Below are 19018 nucleotides of genomic sequence, written 5' to 3'. Positions count from 1 at the left end.
TTAAACACATAGTCAATGTCAGTTCTGAGACAGCAATACACATCTGTGCAGACCCAGATGGGCTCATAGGACATGTTTATTGACAAGCCATTAGTGTATTGCTTTTCTGGAGATGACTTTGACTATGTGCTTAACATTTTGTTGGAGTCAAACACAGTTTTGTGTAAACAATAGCAATATTAAAACTAGCAGCATGCAAGCTCATCACCATCAACAACCTGTGCAGCCAGTGGAAGAAAATATAAAATGTAGGGAAAAAAATCTTGTAAACTCTGATATTTTTGGTACAAACACACACAGATGTTACATTTATTTTGTTCTGAAATATAAATATCATATGATGTTGCTCTCAAAGGAAAACATGGAATGTTGTAGATTATATGTAATCCAGGGGTCAACAAATGTGTTTAAAATTAGAATTTAGAAATTCAATGGGAGGGGTTTAGTTTTAATCTTTGCCCCTCTCTCCTTCATGGCTCCCTCAACTGCTGTAACATATTCCCAATGAAACACTCGACTTTGTAGGCACCTGGCAGCACAATTCTTACTAAAATAAATGCCCTCATAAAAAAAAAAAAAAAAAAAAAAAAAATTTTTTTTTTTTTTTTTTTTTTTTTTTTTATTATTGACAGGCAGGCGCCCCTCACTGCAAGGCGCCTGTAGGCACATGCCTACTGTGCCTAATGGGAAATCCGGCCCTGGTTAGATCTTATTTTTAACACTATAACGATGCTTTAGAATTGTAACTAAATGGGAAAAATGTAATTTTCTTAGATCAATGGTATATTAAAGCAACATCATACTCAAAACATTTTTGATTGTTGATATCAAAGGGCAGCATATAACATGGTCCTGAGCAGAGAAGTCAAAAAAAGACAAAAATCACCCATTTAGCATTAGTAAGAAGTACACACGAACACTGCTGTTCTAGTTTCAGTTTGAATTTTAATAGTTTCTAGTACCGAAAAAGTTAAAAGAAAATAAATAAATTACAACATGTTGTAAATGCTGCTTTATGTACACAGTTTGCCTGTCCCTACTCATTTTATGTTTCTACCTTCCGCTTCTGACAAGCACACAATAAACTATGTGTGCTATTATTTACTTTGATTATTGAAGTTTTAAAGACAATATGGAGATTTAAAATTAGCACAATATTTATTGCTGGTGGACAATCTAAAAACATATATAAATCAAAAAATCATAAAAAACAATAATATAAACAGTATAATCAGTCTAGGGTAGGATGAAGTAGTGCTAATATATTAAAGTATGGGACGTCTCCCTTTTAAACTTTATATTTTTGGGTTTCTCTGTATCTTAACCTTTACGTCTAGATTATTGCAACACTCTAGTTAAACAATGGCTATGTAACCACCTTAATCCACCTTATATTTGCATCTGAAAATGTAGTGTCTTTAAAAAGATATTTTCTTGACTAATTGTCAGAAATAAAATGTTCATAAATAGCTGCCATTTAAATAAATGGAAGGAGAATATTCCTAAAGGCCAATGCCTCAGGATTAAACGAAATTGTACAAGAACCTCCGACTATTTAGAACAAATAGAAATATTAGAGAAAAAATTCCATGATAGAGGGTATGACCCTAATATAATAAAGAAAGCTAAGGAACAAGTAGATCAAAAAGAAAGGAAAAATCTACTTACTTATAAAAATAAAGATTCAAATCCAAAAAATTATAGAGAAGAGAAAGAAGATAAAATTAATGTTGCATTAATCACAGACTATAACAGTGACCATCATATTTTGCAAAGAATTGTCAAAAAACACTGGCATCTGGTCCAAACAGATCCTCTGATAGGAGAAAAAATGAAAGATAATCCAACAATCATATACAGGAAAGCCAAAAATTTTAAACAGATACTCGCCCCTAGCGAATTTAAACAGATACAAAAAACACACATGACACAAAAAGATCTAACTGGAAACAAATTAGAAGGTTTTTTTCCCTGTTTTGGGTGTAGATCCTGCAAGTTTAGCAGTAAATGTAAGAAAGTTATATCCAACACTAACGGATTAATACATCACATAAAAGAAACAATAAGATGTCAGGACAAAGGGGTCATCTACATTATACAGTGCACTTGCCAGTTACAGTACATAGGAGAAACTACAAGGACCCTACGAGAACGAATACGAGAACATCTGTCCTGTATAGCTAAGGGAAATCTAGAAACTCATCTATACACTCATTTCAGAGAAATACATAAGAATAACTTAAAAGACTTTAAATTCTGGGGTATAAAGAAATTGAAACAAGAGTGGAGAGGGGGAAACTTTGAAGAAAAACTATTAAGAAAAGAGGCAGAATTAATTTACAACATGCAGACTTTATATCCATCAGGACTAAATTCTGAACTGGACCTTTCCCCATTTCTTACCTCATAATGATGAAAACAAATAGAACTAGTAAGATTCAATATTTCAACAAGACCATAAAAACCATCTAAAAAACATGGGAATTAAATTACTCTTTATAAAAAACTTGATTCAAAATTTATTACTTATCTTACTATCTCAAATTCTATAATGAAATCGTTAGTTTCTAAATAATAAAAAATTCAGAAATAAGTCACTAAAAATTATTTATAATTTAACAACACTATACCAAATATATAAGGACAAATCTAGTAAAAGAACTATGTAAAGAATAAAAGCTAGAATTATATAAAATAATGAAAACTATATATACAACACACTAATTAATACGATGACAAAAAATTGATGGCTATACATTCTAACAAAAGAATGGGAAAAATATATCATAAAAATGTGATAATTATATGAAATAACAAACATCCATTTTGAAATAATCTGCGTTTAGGCTTGGATATATAGAAAATCCATTAGAAATTGATAAACAATATATTAATATATTATATAAGTCGACTAGAAACATTGATGTATATAATAGAAGATTTTAATAATCCACCTTATAAATCGAATAAAATAACAAAAAAATTTATATACCATCTGAAAAAGATAGATACAAATGAAAAATCCACCTTATAAATTGAACAAATGTATCTATACTATTTGCAAAGATAGATACAATTCGATAGTCCACCTTAAATCCTCAGTAAAAGCCATTTAAACAGATCACCAATAGAAAAAGGAAGAAACATCAACCAATCAGAAAGAGAAGAGGGCTCTTTAAAAACACCGGGCTTCAGAACACAAACCATCCGTCTTGATAAAGCCAACCGGCGAAACGCGTAGACGCAACCATTACAGCTCACATATACCCTGCAGGATCTCAATCACAATTTGAGTACAGGGGAAGAAGAAAAGAAACAAACGGCCGTTTGTACACTAAGTATCGGAGGAACCGCCAAACACGCCGGAGCGTGTAGCGGAAGTATTCACCTGACTCGAAAGCCTGCTGCCAAATACTGACAGCCAGAGATATTTTGAACAGAAGGTGCTGAACCATCAGAGCCACACAGACTGAAATAGGCTCCGAGGAACCAAGCTTACAGGCTAGTCTTGTATCGTACAAGATTGGAGAGAGAAAAGGCATAAACATCTTCCTGGTAAGATAAACAAACAAACCGCCAGACACAGCAGGTGTCAGAAGACCCGGTAAGCTCATTAGAAACACTTGTTACAAATTGCATAAAAAAGACTGAAGTGTTACAAGGTTACCCCTCTAAGAAATAGCGGAAATTTATTGGACTACAAATATATTTTTATACTGGAAAAAGACTTTTAAACATCAAAGCAATTTTTATGAACATTTTATTTCTGACAATTAGTCAAGAAAATATCTTTTTAAAGACACTACATTTTCAGATGCAAATATAAGGTGGATTAAGGTGGTTACATAGCCATTGTTTAACTAGAGTGTTGCAATAATCTAGACGTAAAGGTTAAGATACAGAGAAACCCAAAAATATAAAGTTTAAAAGGGAGACGTCCCATACTTTAATATATTAGCACTACTTCATCCTACCCTAGACTGATTATACTGTTTATATTATTGTTTTTTATGATTTTTTGATTTATATATGTTTTTAGATTGTCCACCAGCAATAAATATTGTGCTAATTTTAAATCTCCATATTGTCTTTAAAGCTTTTTTAGCGCTCCCAAACTTCAATAATTGACTTTTGTTTGGTTTATACTAAAAATTGGTAATCATAGGGAAGATTACCTGTGAGGGAGCTTAAGGATAATAACTTGGCGCTTATCTTAAATTAACCTACGCTATTATTTACTTTGACCAACACTTGTTGAGGAGAGAGCAGTAATACCACCTATGAAGAAACAAACATACTGAGGAATCACAAGCTGCCCAACTTCACCAACCGTGAAAGGTACAGAGAAGTGCTTGGTAGCATGATGTAAAAAACCAATCCATCGATTGAGATCTACACTGAACAGATTCAGGCAGCCCTCAGATAACAGTATTGGCTCCTCATGCCATTTTTTATTTGATATGAAGTAAAAAAATAGGTTTAAAACTTCCCAGTCTCATCTGTTCAATATGATTAATTGGTGTATCAGACACCACAGCACATTCCACTCCTATAAAATACATTTGACTGAGGAGATATCACTAATCAGATAAAAGTGCTTTAATTAAACCTTATTTGTGATGCGACGCAAGTGCGCACATTTTGAAAGTTGAGCCATTACAAAAACCACCACACACAAATACTTTTGTTTAATCTGCCATCTAGAGTAACTTACAATAGCAGGAGACTCCAGGATTGAACGGCTTTTTCGCACTAAGGGTGTTTCAAAAGTTTCCACAGTCACAACTTCTACGATTGAATTGCCACCATAAATACTGTACATGTCATCTGCAAACTTAAAACATGGATTATCAAAACCAGATCATATAGTTTGGAAAGGATCAGGTAGGGAACAGGGGGTGGGAGGATAATCTCTACACACACACTACATCAAAAATTAACTTGCAAGCTAACCTTACACTGCCAGGAATTTCAAGTGTGGTGCACAGCTCCAATTAGCGGCCTTCCTATTCTCATATCATAGGTAAATAAAAAAAATAAAGCTCTATTTCTTTCATGTAAGTGGCAAGAGTCCATGAGCTAGTGACGTATGGGATATACATTCCTACCAGGAGGGGGCAAAGTTTCCCAAACCTCAAAATGCCTATAAATACACCTCCCACCTGACTTATACCTCCGCTTTACAAACTTTGCCTTCTTGTGGAGGTGGTGAAGCAAGATGTGCTTGATTTTCTTCTGTGAAAGGCACTTCTAAGCATTTTGAAGAGCAATTCCTCTCTAAGTACAGTGTTTGTCTGAGGGATGTGAAGGGAGTATTGCCTGATGACACCATGTTTTCACCTATGGGAAATCTATTCTGGGGCTCTCTGTAAACTCGGTCGCAGGGATTCAGCTGCTGCCTCCCTTTGCAGATCGACAATATACTCCTCTACCATTATTTCTGCTGATTTTTTCAGTACTGGTTTGGCTATCAGCTATATGTGGATGGGTGTCTTCTGGTAAGTATATATCATTTTTTAAGACACTCTCAGCTATGTTTGGCACTTTATATTTTAAAAGTTTTTAATGTATATTGCATATATTTGCCATGAGTCAGGTCTGTGTATTTCCCTTTGCAGTCTAGCAGTTTCAGCAGGGAAATTATGTTTATGGGAGATTTTAGGTATTTTTTTCTTACCTGGGGTTCCAGTTGTAACTTGGAGTCTGTTTTTCAAAATTTGTCGTGGGCTAATAGGCTCATCATGATGCAAAATGCTTCTCTTTACTGCATCATTTTTGGCGTGAATTTTTGGAGCAAATTCACGCCTGTTATGATGCAAGTTGAGTCATTTAATTTGTTAGCTTTGGCGCCAAGTTAAACTAAGTGATAGCAAAAATGGTCCTGTACTTTGAATTTCAGAGAAAAACTTGCCTAGTGAAGGGGTTTGATGGTGGTGGTTGGACACATTTAAAGACTTATTTAGGCGCTGTGCTTACAATTTTATTTTAAAGAAGCCAACAGCTTTGAAGTGAAGGAATTGTCTTTGGCCTATTTATATGGGAAAAAACACCCTTTTTAAATATAAAATGTGATTAAAGTGAATGTAAATTTTGACGCTAAAGTGCACGGTTTTTAAAATTTCGATTAAAAACAGGGGCACTTTTATTCATCAAAATTTACATTTCACTCGTGTTGTGAAAAAATACTTACCTTTTAAATCTTGACAGTCGATCCAGCTTCCTCCACCAATCGCAAAGCCTCTTCCTGGGTCTAAAATGAGGAATCTGGCTTCCTCCAATCACAGCGTTGAATCTGACACCAATTCCCCTCGGGGGAAGCCGTGATTGGAGGATGACCTATCCATCATTTCTGGATGTCAGAAATGGCTTGCGACGACCGGAGGAAGCTGGAGCTGCTGTCAAGTTTAAAAAGGCAAGTATTTTTTCACATTGAGTGAAATGTAAATTTTGATTAAAGTGCCCCTGTTTTTAATCGATTTTTTAAAAAACAGGCACTTTAGCATCAAAATTTACATTCACTTTAATCTTAACATATTTACATGGCTAATTCTCCAAACAATATATGCATTAGAGTAATATACATAATAAATCTTTAATCCGTTTTCTTTAAAAACAAAAACTCATCGCCCCAGACCCTTAAAGTGATAGTAAAACCTAGTGTTTGTGCACAAAATAAAAGGGGAAAATAATAGTGAGAGTTGGCGCTAACAATATATCCTAAGTGCCGAGTTTATTATAAACTCCTCCTCCTCAGTAGTTCAATTCAAGCAATAAATACAAACAAAAAGTATAAAACTGGCGCTGCAGAGTACAGCTAGGATATATACTACTAAAAATTGTGAAAATACATATTCTCATAAAAATAAGAGCCTATATAGGTGACAAAACAATAAAGGATGTTTATCTGATAACACTTGAAACGCTCTATAAGCACATGTATGTTCAGCAGAAATATAAATAAGTAGATATATTAAAAAAGTAGATATATAAAAAAAAGTAGAAGGCAGAAATTAGAATCACAATATATTTAATATATGCACAATGACTGACTAATGTCTAAAATACATAATATACATAAAAGGATGGGGACGTCTCCCTGAGTAAAAATCCAGTGAGTGCCGGTAAAAAAATATATATAGTGCTATCAAAGCACAAATCTTGCACTGATTTAAAAAATGGATGTTTAAAAAGTACAAAAATGTCAATGGTGAACTGTAAGGTACCTTACTCCTTAATGTGTCGAAAACAACAAGTGGGGCTATCTGAACACGCTTCTCGTTCAGCTAGTGTATCCTTCCCAGGAAATTAATTTCCGTGTAGATATACGGCTCCTTAGCCTACGGTCTTAGGCGTCTGGTTTCCTTGGCTGGGGTGATTCGTAGCCGTTTCCGGAAGGCAAACCTCTAATTCTATTGGTAGTCAGGTAGCACACCCCTCCTCTGATAGGTTGATGTGTATATACGCTTTGTAAGCTGTATAGATGTGTTAGTCAATTGAGGAAATGATCCCTATATTCTGAACGTACTTTGCGCTGCTTATATCCCTGGTCCTTATGGTGGCTTTTTCTCCTAAGCCGTAAGTAAACTATAGGGTCCACACACAGGAGGCTGGATCCCAGCTTGCAGTACGTCTGATGGTCATACTCTTTTTTTTCTGACAAACGAATCCTCTTTGATGCTGGAAAAATAACTGGAATAAATCTACGCGTTTCACCCTAAGAGGGCTTTATCAAGATACTCCAGGCTAGGTTCAAACAACCTTATAAAGGCAGTCCTACAATCCTATTGGTTGAATTATGCTTAATCTGATTGGTTCCTATTGTATTTACCTCCTTTGGTCAAAAGGTGGAATAAATTGATCCCAAAAAGTATGTCTATTAAGGTGGTATTAGGATATTAATGTATCATACCAATCTAATTCATAGTATGAAACTATTCATCTAAAAATAATGATAAATAAATTCAAAAAACAAAAATAAAATAATATAAATGTGCATATCGTTATCAGACACTGGACGGTAGTATATTAAAGTTCATCTAGATAGTATAAAACTGAGGATAAATTCCACTGTTCCTGTAAAGATAACAGGTAGTAATCACATAAATCTTGTGATCAATAAATATAAAGAAGATAAAAATCAGATCATTAAAAAATACCAAATGATATGGCAGATTATTCTATACGTCTAAAAAACACTTGATCAAGCTACCTAATTCACAGGTACTAATCTATATTTAATCTTGCTTAATAAATACATGTAGAAAGTACAGGTACCAGCATATCGGTTCTTTAAATAATAAATCATATACCTAAAACAATAGATGAAGTGATAAAACGGCATGCAGAGTATGGGGAATAAAGTTAGAGAAATATGGAGATTTCTAATTCCGAATTTAGTCCCTGTGGTTGTAGAGTTTGTAATGTATATATAGTTTCGGATTCAATCCTAAGTAGTTCAACTTCTAAGTTTCCTCCTCTCCAATTGGGTGACACTTTTTTTATCCCCCAAAATTTAAAGTCTGTCAGTTTGTTATTATGTTTCTCCTTAAATAGTCCAAAGATGTTCACGGATTCTCTCCCTAAGGGTTCTAGTTGTCTCTCCAATGTGTTGCTTATGACACGTGCATTGTATCATATAGATCACCCCTTTATCCTGACATCTAAATGGTACTACTAATATCGTATGTCTTCCCTGTTTGTATAGATTTGTATTGTTTAATATTTGGAGCTGTACTGGCACGATTTACATCCAAAACATGGATAGAAGCCATTAATATAATTTCCCAATAGATTACATTGTTTTCCCATTTGTTATCTCAGTTTTGAACTCACTTGGTGCTAAATTTGTTTTAAGGTTTATAGCCTTTCTATAAATTATATTGGGGTAAGGGGAGACTATATTCCCAATAATGGGATCGTTTTGCACTAAGTGCCAGTGTTTATTCATAATCTTTTTAAGAGTCCTAAAATCATCGTTATAATTGGTAATCAATGGTACATTGATCATATCGCTTCCCGAGATATCAATTATTTTCTTATCTTTATATTTGAGAAATACACTCCTATCTATTGATTCTATGTCTTTTTTGGCTTTTGTAATTAAATTTTCCTTTTAACCTTTCTCCAGAAATTTTCTTTCAAGAAAATCTTCTTGTTCTAGATGGTCTGTGGTTTTTGAGCAGTTTCTGCGTAATCTTATACATTGTCCCTTGGGTACATTTTCTTTCCATCTTTTTAAATGGCAACTCTCTGAATGTATAAGACTATTGGCGTCTGTTTTAAAATGTGTTTTTGTTTTCAGTGAATTATGGAGTGTTTCAAGTCAAGGAAAATTATTTTTTCTTTACTTACAGTGTTGGTAAATTTTAAACCTATTGTGTTATTATTCATATCTGATAAAAATTTTTTATCAAGGTGGATTGTATCTCCACTCCATACCATTAAAATATCATCAATATACCTATGCCGTTTTATCACTTCACCTATTGTTTTAGGTATATGATTTATTGTTTAAAGAACCCATATGCTGGTACCTGTACTTTCTACATGTATTTATTAAGCAAGATTAAATATAGATTAGTATATGTGAATTAGGTAGCTTGATCAAGTGTTTTTTAGACATTTATAGAATAATCTGCGATATCATTTGGTATTTTTTAATGATCTGATTTTTATCTTCTTTATATTTATTGATCACCAGATTTATGTGATTACTACCTATTATCTTTACAGGAATAGTGGAATTTAGCCTCTGTTTTATACTATCTAGATGGACATTAATATACTACCGTCCAGTGTCTGATAACGATATGCACATTTATAGTATTTTATTTTTAGAATTTATTTATCATTAATTTTAGATGAATAGTTTCATACTATGAATTAGATTGGTATGATACATTAATATCCTAATACCACCTTAATAGACATACTTTTTTGGATCAATTTATTCCACCTTTTGACCAAAGGAGGAAAATACAATAGGAACCAATCGGATTAAGCATAATTCGACCAATAGGATTGTAGGACTGCCTTTATAAGGTTGTTTGAACCTTGCCTGGAGTATCTTGATAAAGCCCTCTTAGGGTGAAACGCGTAGTTTTACTCCAGTTATTTTTCCAGCATCAAAGAGGATTCGTTTGTCAGAAAAAAAAAAATAAAAAAAAAAAATAAAAAAAAAGAAGGACCATCAGACGTACTGCAAGCTGCGATCCAGCCTCGCGATCCAGCCTCCTGTGTGTGGACCCTATAGTTTACTTATGGCTTAGGAGAAAAAGCCACCATAAGTACCAGGAATATAAACAGCGCAAAGAACGTTCAGAATATAGGGATTGTTACCTCAATTGAATAACACATCTATACAGCTTACGAAGCATATATACACATCGACCTATCAGAGGAGGGGTGTGCCACCTGACTACCAATAGAATTAGAGGTGTGCTTTCCGGAAACAGCTACGGATCACCCCAGCCAAGGAAACCAGTCGCCTAAGACCGTAGGTTAAGGAGCCAAATATCTACACGGAAATCAATTTCCTGGGAAGTATACACTAGCTGAACGAGAAGCGTGTTCAGATAGCCCCACTTGTTGTTTTCGACACATTAAGGAGTAAGGTTGACATGTTTGTACTTTTAAACATCCATTTTTTTAAATAAGGAAATTATTTGTGCTTTGCTAGCACTATATATATTTTTTCACCGGCACTCACTGGATTTTTACTCAGGGAGACGCCCCAATTCTTTTATGTATATTATGTATTTTAGACATTAGTCAGTCATTGTGCATATATTATATATATTGTGATTCTAATTTCTGCCTTCTACTTTTTTTTATATATCTACTTTTTTATATATCTACCTCTTTATATTTCTGCTGAACATACATGTGCTTATAGAGCGTTTCAAGTGTTCACAGATAAACATCCTTTATTCTTTGCTCAGATAAACAGCCTTTATTCTTTTGTCACCTATATAGGCTCTTATGTTTATGAGATATGTATCTTCACAATTTTTAGTAGTATATATCCTAGCTGTACTCTGCAGCGCCAGTTTTATACTTTTTGTTTGTATTTATCACAAAATAAAAAGGGACCAGTGCAACATATAAAGGGGACTTTTCAGTCATGAAGTCAAAAATACTATGTTGAAAGTTTGTTTGTTTGCAGTGTTCGCCGTGCTGAGCGCATAAGGCCACCCACGGCATACCGCTATTTTACACTGAGGTGATCATAGCCAATACCATCCTAGCAATCCAGCACAATGCCAGCTGGCCCGCACAGCTATTGGCCAAGATAACCTCAGTGCAAAAGAACTTTCTGCCATGGGCGGCCTGATGCACTCAGCTTGGCGAATGATGCAAACAAAGGAACTTTCAATATAAAGTATTTTATACTTCATGACTGAAAGTCCCCTTTATTTGTTGCACTGGTAAATCAAAGCGTTTCACAAAAGCTAGGATTTACTATCACTTTAATATAACCCTAGTTACCTTCTGCAGAAAGTCAGAAAGAATGTGTGATGCATCTTTGAACTTTACAGAATCTTCCCCATAACGTTTTTTGATTTCTTCCAAGCCAGTGAGTTCAAGTGAATAAATGTCTGGAGAGTTGTCCTTAGCCAGATGCTTGTGTCGAGACAGCTATATGTCAATACAAAAGGATTTTAATGGCAATGCACTAAAGTGTTCATAGAATTTATGTGAGAACAGACCCCACCTGTTTACATACAGTTAAAAATAACAAAAAAAAAAAAAAAAACTTTAAATTTGCCACACAAAATACCAAATAGAATAATTTTTTATCACAAATCACACTTGATTGAAAAAAAATAATTTTAAAACAATAATTTGTCATTTACACAATATTTACATGCAGCCTAAAAAGGTAATTTTATAACATTTTAATACTTTTGTATACAAAAAAGTACCATCAGAAAGATAGCACGGTACTGTGATAGGTAAATGTTTGTTGTTGTTTTAAATAAATATAAAACTGGAATTTGCATTTTAGAACACAAACCCCCCCCAAAAAAAAACAAGACACTCAGGCAGAGAAGATTAAGACTTACTTGCAAGGAAAAAAAAAAATTAATTAAAAAATAAATAAATAAATAAAAATATAATAAAAATAAATAAATCTGGTTTTAAAATAAATTCTGGGCTTTGGAATTTTAGATTTGGGGGATCTGTACTTTTAAATATAGTTTGTCCCTTTAAGTATACTAAAACTTGTTAAAATGATATAACGGTGCATAGTAAAATGTGCTCTAATATGCAAACATAGAAACATAGATATTGACGGCAGATAAGAGCCATAGGCCCAGCAAGTCTGCCCGACCTTACCTAACAGTATAAACTTATCTAGTTCGTAGGATAGCCCTATGCTTGTCCCATGCATTTTTAAAGTCCCCCACAGTGTTTGTTGCTACTACCTCTTGAGGAAGTTTATTCCATAAATCAATCACTCTTTCTGTAAAGAAGTGCTTCCTCAAATTACTCCTGAATCTACTACCCTTTAGCTTGAGCTCATGACCCCTTGTTCTTGAATTTTCCATTTTATGTAAAATACCCACAGCCTCAGTTTTACTAAACCCTTTAATATACTTGAAAGTTGCTATCATATCACCTCTTTCCCTTCTCTCCTCTAAGCTATACATATTTAGGTCATTGAGCCTATCCTGGTAAGTTTTATTTTTTAGACCATGTACCATTTTGGTAGCCCTCCTTTGAACAGATTCAAGTTTGTTAATATCCTTCTGAAGATATGGCCTCCAGAACTGCACACAATACTCAAGATGAGGCCTAACTAATGATCTATAAAGTGGCATAAGAACCTTACTATTTCTGCTGCAAATACCTCTACCAATACATTCAAGCATTCTGCTAGCCTTACTCGCTGCATTACTACATTGTTTACTAAGTTTTAAATCATCTGAAATAATAATTCCGAAGTCCTGTTCCTCGTCTGTAACAGTCAGTAAAGTGTCATTGAGTCTGTAATTAACATTTGGATTTTTCTTCCCTAAATGCATTATTTTACACTTTGCTGTGTTAAACTTTAGATCCCAGTCATTTGTCCAATCCTCCAATTGTTGTATATCACTTCTCATTTTGTCTACCCCCCCTGGAACATCCACTCTGTTGCAAATTTTTGTATCATCTGCAAAGAGACATACTTTCCCCTGTAGCCCTTTGCGGATATCGCAGATAAATATGTTAAACAAAACAGGCCCCAGAACTGACCCCTGAGGAACACCACTAGTAACAGCCCCCTCTGCTGAATGAACTCCATTTACTAAGACACTTTGTTTTCTGTCCTTAAGCCAGCATTCCACCCAGTTCACAATTTTTGAATCTAGACCAAGGAGATATAGTTTGTGAATAAGTTTATTGTGTGGGACGGTGTCAAATGCTTTGCTGAAATCTAGATATGCTACATCAACTGCTCCTCCCTTGTCTAATACTTTTGTTACATAATCAAAGAAGTCAATTAGATTAGTCTGACATGATCTCCCTGAAGTAAAACCATGCTGATTTTGGTCCTCTAAATTGTTTGTCTTTATGTAAGTCATAATTCTTTCTTTTAAGCGGCTTTCCATTAATTTCCCTACTACTGAAGTTAAACTAACTGGCCTGTAGTTGCCAGATTCTTCTCTACTGCCCTTTTTATGAAGAGGTATTACATTTGCTATTCTCCAATCATCTGGGACAGCTCCTGTTAATAGTGACTGATTAAACAGATCAGTTAATGGGACAATTAGCACTGATCGAAGTTCTTTTAAAACCCTTGGATTAATATTATCAGGACCCACTGCCTTTGTAACCTTTATTTTTGATAATGCTAACAAAACCTCATCCTCTGTAAAAAGATTACTGATAAGCTTGTTTCTATTTTGCGTAGCATCCCTTAATGTAGACATTGTATCTTCACAATCTTTAGTGAAAACAGAACAGAAGTAATCATTGAGACAGTCTGCAATCTGCTTATCTCCTTCTATTATTCTACCATCAACTGATTTCAATTTTACTATTCCTACCTTATTTTTTCTTCTTTCACTGATATATCTAAAGAATGTTTTGTCCCCATGTTTTACTGACTGTGCTATCTTCTCTTCTGCATGAGCTTTAACCTTCCTAATTAACTGCTTAGTCTTTTTTTGTTGGAGTCTCCATATTTTCATATCATCATCTGCTTGTGTGTGTCTGTAATTTTTATAAGCTATCTTTTTTGTCTTTACAGCATGTGCTACTTCTTTGGAAAACCAAATTGCTTTCCGCTTTCTTTTACTTTTACAGACATGTCTAATACAGTGTGCGGTTGCATCTAAAATGGCACCTTTCACAAATTCCCACTGTTCTTGAACCCCTGTAATAAGAGTTTTCCCCTTTAAATAGTTTTTTAGGTATTCTCCCATTAATGAAAAATCTGCCGTCCTAAAGTCTAAACTTTTGTTTTAGTCAGGGTGGACAGTTCCTGAACATGAATACTAAACCAAACAGATTGATGATCACTGGATCCTAAGTTCTCACCTACAGACACATCTGAAACTGTATCACTGTTTGTAAGTATTAGATCTAATATAGCTTCCTTACGAGTTGGTTCCTTGACTAATTGTTCAAGTGATTCCCCTAGCAGAGATTCAAGAATATACCTGCTTCTAGCCGATCTAGCAGAAGGAATCTTCCAGTCTATATCTGGCAAATTAAAGTCCCCCAGTACTATAACCTTACCCTTCATGGTCATTTTGGTTATTTCATCTAATAACAGATTGTCCAGTTTTTCATCCTGCAATGGAGGCCTATATACAACCCCTATTGTAAAAACATTTTTATCTCCAATTTCCAAAGTCACCCAAATACTTTCCACCTCATCATTTGTTCCTACAATTTCAGTAACCTTTATATTTTCATTTACATACAAAGCAACTCCTCCACCTTTCTTTCCTACTCTGTTCTTTTTAAATAACCTGTATCCAGGTATGACTACGTCCCAGTCATGCAAATCATTGTACCATGTTTCTGTTATAGCTACTAAATCCAAGTTGTCCCTAGTCATTATTGAAATGAGTTCAGGTAATTTATTTCCTAAGCTGCGAGCATTTGTGCTCATGGCACGAAGAATTTTTCTACTAGAATTTCTAGAATTGTTACTTGGACTAACAGTTTTGGCATGCTGTGGGGGGCAGGTGGATATATTAATGCTACCCCCCTTTATTAGTTTAAATGATTTCTAATAAAGTATTTGAACTCCTCTCCCAGAGTGCAATAATAAAAGCAATAGTGCAATAATAAAAGGGTTAAAAACAGTTCAATTCAGCAATTCACACCCGGGGTCTAGCTAAACACATCTTGCGAGCCAATGAGAAGAGGCGTGTGTGTAGCCAGCAATTACCAGCTAACTCTCTGTAAAGCATACCTAGGTAGGCTCATGGAGCACCAATGCACTACTAAGGATATCAAGAGAATAAAACTACATATAACACCACAACTACATAACACCACAAGTAAAAGTCTGTTCAAATTGCATGCACCATGGATGTTTACTTTATGTCCCTTTAAGTACACAACTTATAAGAACAAATTATGCATTAAATATATATATATATATATATATATATATATATATATATATATATATATATATATATATATATATATATATATATATAAATATAAATAAAATCAAATATAAATAAAATACACATTAGAAAACTGCTGATACTTAAAAGGGATAGTAAACCTAAATATTTTGTTTAATGATTCAGATAGAGCAGGCAATTTTAAGCAACTTTCTAATTTACTCCTATTATCATTTTTTCTTCGTTCTCTTGATATCTGTCTATGAAAAAGCAGGAATGGAAGCTTTGGAGCTGGCCTATTTTTGGTTCAGTATCCTGGATAGGGCTTGCCGATTGGTGACAACATTTAGCCATCCAATCAGCAAGCGCAACCCAGGTTCTGAACCTAAAAGCTTTTATTCCTGCTTTTTAAATAAAAGATAGCTTGAGAACAAAGAAAATTGGATAATAGGAGTAAATTAGAAAGTTGCTTAAAATTGCATGCTCTATCTGAATAATGAAAGAAAAAATATGGGTTTAGTATCCCTTTAACAAAAGGGAGTTAGAATGAGTAATATTCTGACTTACCAAAGCAGGAATATCTTGAAGTACTTGCAATTCAGAAAAGAAAAGTCGGTCAGTCTATAAAATATGGGAGGAAGAAATATTGTAGGTAATTTTACAAATCATTTATACCTTTTTCTATACAATTGTGACAGTGTACAATAATACTGCATATCTGATAATATTCTATACATGCATTAAAAGCTCTTCATGCTGTGAATAAATAACGGATTTGCATTTTTATATTACACCCATTATAGCTGCCAATCTAATTAGTCTATGGTGAATAAGGCCAGAAAATCTTACTTGACTCAAGTGGTAACTTCATAATCAATTCTGATCATATAAAATAATATCTTAATATTCTAGACTATTAATCACCTGAGTTTCTTTATCCTTAAATTACGTTCACTGTGTAAACTTTGGTATCAAAAATACATTCGAACTTTGGTGATCTTGGTAAAAATTCAGTATTTGGAGATTAACAGGTAGAAAAAAAAATTTGTTGAGTCAGTGTGTTACTTGGGATGGGCATACTTTTTATATTCGCTTTTTTATTTGTTTTGTATTCTTACTAAGGTCTGCAAGATTTGCAACAAACTCCTAAAAAACAGAATTTATGCTTACCTGATAAATTACTTTCTCCAACAGTGTGTCCGGTCCACGGCGTCATCCTTACTTGTGGGATATTCTCTTCCCCAACAGGAAATGGCAAAGAGTCCCAGCAAAGCTGGCCATATAGTCCCTCCTAGGCTCCGCCCACCCCAGTCATTCGACCGACGGACAGGAGGAAATATATATAGGAGAAACCATATGGTAACGTGGTGACTGTAGTTAGAGAAAATAATTCATCAGACCTGATTAAAAAACCAGGGCGGGCCGTGGACCGGACACACCGTTGGAGAAAGTAATTTATCAGGTAAGCATAAATTCTGTTTTCTCCAACATTGGTGTGTCCGGTCCACGGCGTCATCCTTACTTGTGGGAACCAATACCAAAGCTTTAGGACACGGATGAAGGGAGGGAGCAAATCAGGTTACCTAAACGGAAGGCACCACAGCTTGCAAAACCTTTCTCCCAAAAATAGCCTCCGAAGAAGCAAAAGTATCAAAATTTGTAAAATTTGGCAAAAGTGTGCAGTGAAGACCAAGTCGCTGCCTTACATATCTGGTCAACAGAAGCCTCGTTCTTGAAGGCCCATGTGGAAGCCACAGCCCTAGTGTAGTGAGCTGTGATTCTTTCAGGAGGCTGCCGTCCGGCAGTCTCATAAGCCAATCGGATGATGCTTTTAAGCCAAAAGGAAAGAGAGGTAGAAGTCGCTTTTTGACCTCTCCTTTTACCAGAATAAACAACAAACAAGGAAGATGTTTGTCTGAAATCTTTAGTAGCCTCTAAATAGAATTTTAGAGCACGGACAACGTCCAAATTGTTTAACAAACGTTCATTCTTTGAAACTGGATTCGGACACAAAGAAGGTACAACTATCTCCTGGTTAATATTTTTGTTAGAAACAACTTTAGGAAGAAAACCAGGCTTAGTACGCAAAACCACCTTATCTGCATGGAACACCAGATAGGGTGGAGAACACTGCAGAGCAGATAACTCTGAAACTCTTCTAGCAGAAGAAATTGCAACTAAAAACAAAACTTTCCAAGATAGTAACTTAATATCTATGGAATGTAAAGGTTCAAACGGAACCCCTTGAAGAACTGAAAGAACTAGATTTAGACTCCAGGGAGGAGTCAAAGGTCTGTAAACAGGCTTGATCCTAACCAGAGCCTGAACAAATGCTTGAACATCTGGCACAGCTGCCAGTCTTTTGTGTAGTAAGACAGATAAAGCAGAGATCTGTCCCTTTAGAGAACTTGCAGATAATCCTTTCTCCAAACCTTCTTGTAGAAAGGAGAGAATCTTAGGAATTTTTATCTTATTCCATGGGAATCCTTTGGATTCACACCAACAGATATATTTTTTCCATATTTTATGGTAAATTTTTCTAGTTACAGGTTTTCTGGCCTGAACCAGAGTATCTATAACAGAATCTGAAAACCCACGCTTCGATAGAATCAAGCGTTCAATCTCCAAGCCGTCAGCTGGAGGGAGACCAGATTTGGATGTTCGAATGGACCCTGAACAAGAAGGTCCTGTCTCAAAGGTAGCTTCCATGGTGGAGCCGATGACATATTCACCAGGTCTGCATACCAAGTCCTGCGTGGCCACGCAGGAGCTATCAAGATCACCGAGGCCCTCTCCTGATTGATCCTGGCTACCAGCCTGGGAATGAGAGGAAACAGTGGAAATACATAAGCTAGGTTGAAGGTCCAAGGTGCTACTAGTGCATCTACTAGAGTCGCCTTGGGATCCCTGGATCTGGACCCGTAGCAAGGAACCTTGAAGTTCTGACGAGACGCCATCAGATCCATGTCTGGAATGCCCCATAATTGAGTTATTTGGGCAAAGATTTCCGGATGGAGTTCCCACTCCCCCAGATGGAATGTCTGACGACTCAGAAAATCCGCCTCCCAATTTTCCACTCCTGGGATGTGGATCGCAGACAAGTGGCAGGAGTGATCCTCCACCCATTGAATTATTTTGGTCACTTCTTTCATCGCCAGGGAACTCCTTGTTCCCCCCTGATGATTGATATATGCAACGGTCGTCATGTTGTCTGATTGGAACCTTATGAAGTTGGCCTTTGCTAGTTGAGGCCAAGCTCTGAGAGCATTGAATATCGCTCTCAGTTCCAGAATGTTTATCGGGAGAAGAGACTCTTCCCGAGACCATAGACCCTGAGCTTTCAGGGATTCCCAGACCGCGCCCCAGCTCACTAGACTGGCGTCGGTTGTGACAATGACCCACTCTGGTCTGCGGAAGCTCATTCCCTGGGACAGATGGTCCAG

General features: G+C 35.4%; 1 protein-coding gene across 1 annotated transcript in view; it reads right to left on the bottom strand.

Moving 5' to 3' along the window:
* The window catches only part of ATP6AP2 (ATPase H+ transporting accessory protein 2), a 45238-nt gene that overhangs the window by 1460 nt on the left and 24760 nt on the right, over positions 1 to 19018 (bottom strand). The window contains exons 6-8 of the mRNA XM_053706478.1: positions 16143 to 16196; positions 11488 to 11637; positions 4715 to 4834 (exon numbers count right to left, since the gene is read on the bottom strand). Coding sequence (XP_053562453.1) covers positions 4715 to 4834; positions 11488 to 11637; positions 16143 to 16196 — 324 coding nt within the window. The remainder of the gene's footprint in view (positions 1 to 4714; positions 4835 to 11487; positions 11638 to 16142; positions 16197 to 19018) is intronic.

The sequence above is a fragment of the Bombina bombina genome, chromosome 3 (genome assembly GCF_027579735.1).
Source record: "Bombina bombina isolate aBomBom1 chromosome 3, aBomBom1.pri, whole genome shotgun sequence".
NCBI classification, from domain to species: Eukaryota; Metazoa; Chordata; class Amphibia; order Anura; family Bombinatoridae; genus Bombina; species Bombina bombina.
The sequence above is the reverse complement of the archived record's forward strand: the minus strand, read 5'-3'. Positions and strand labels throughout refer to the sequence as shown.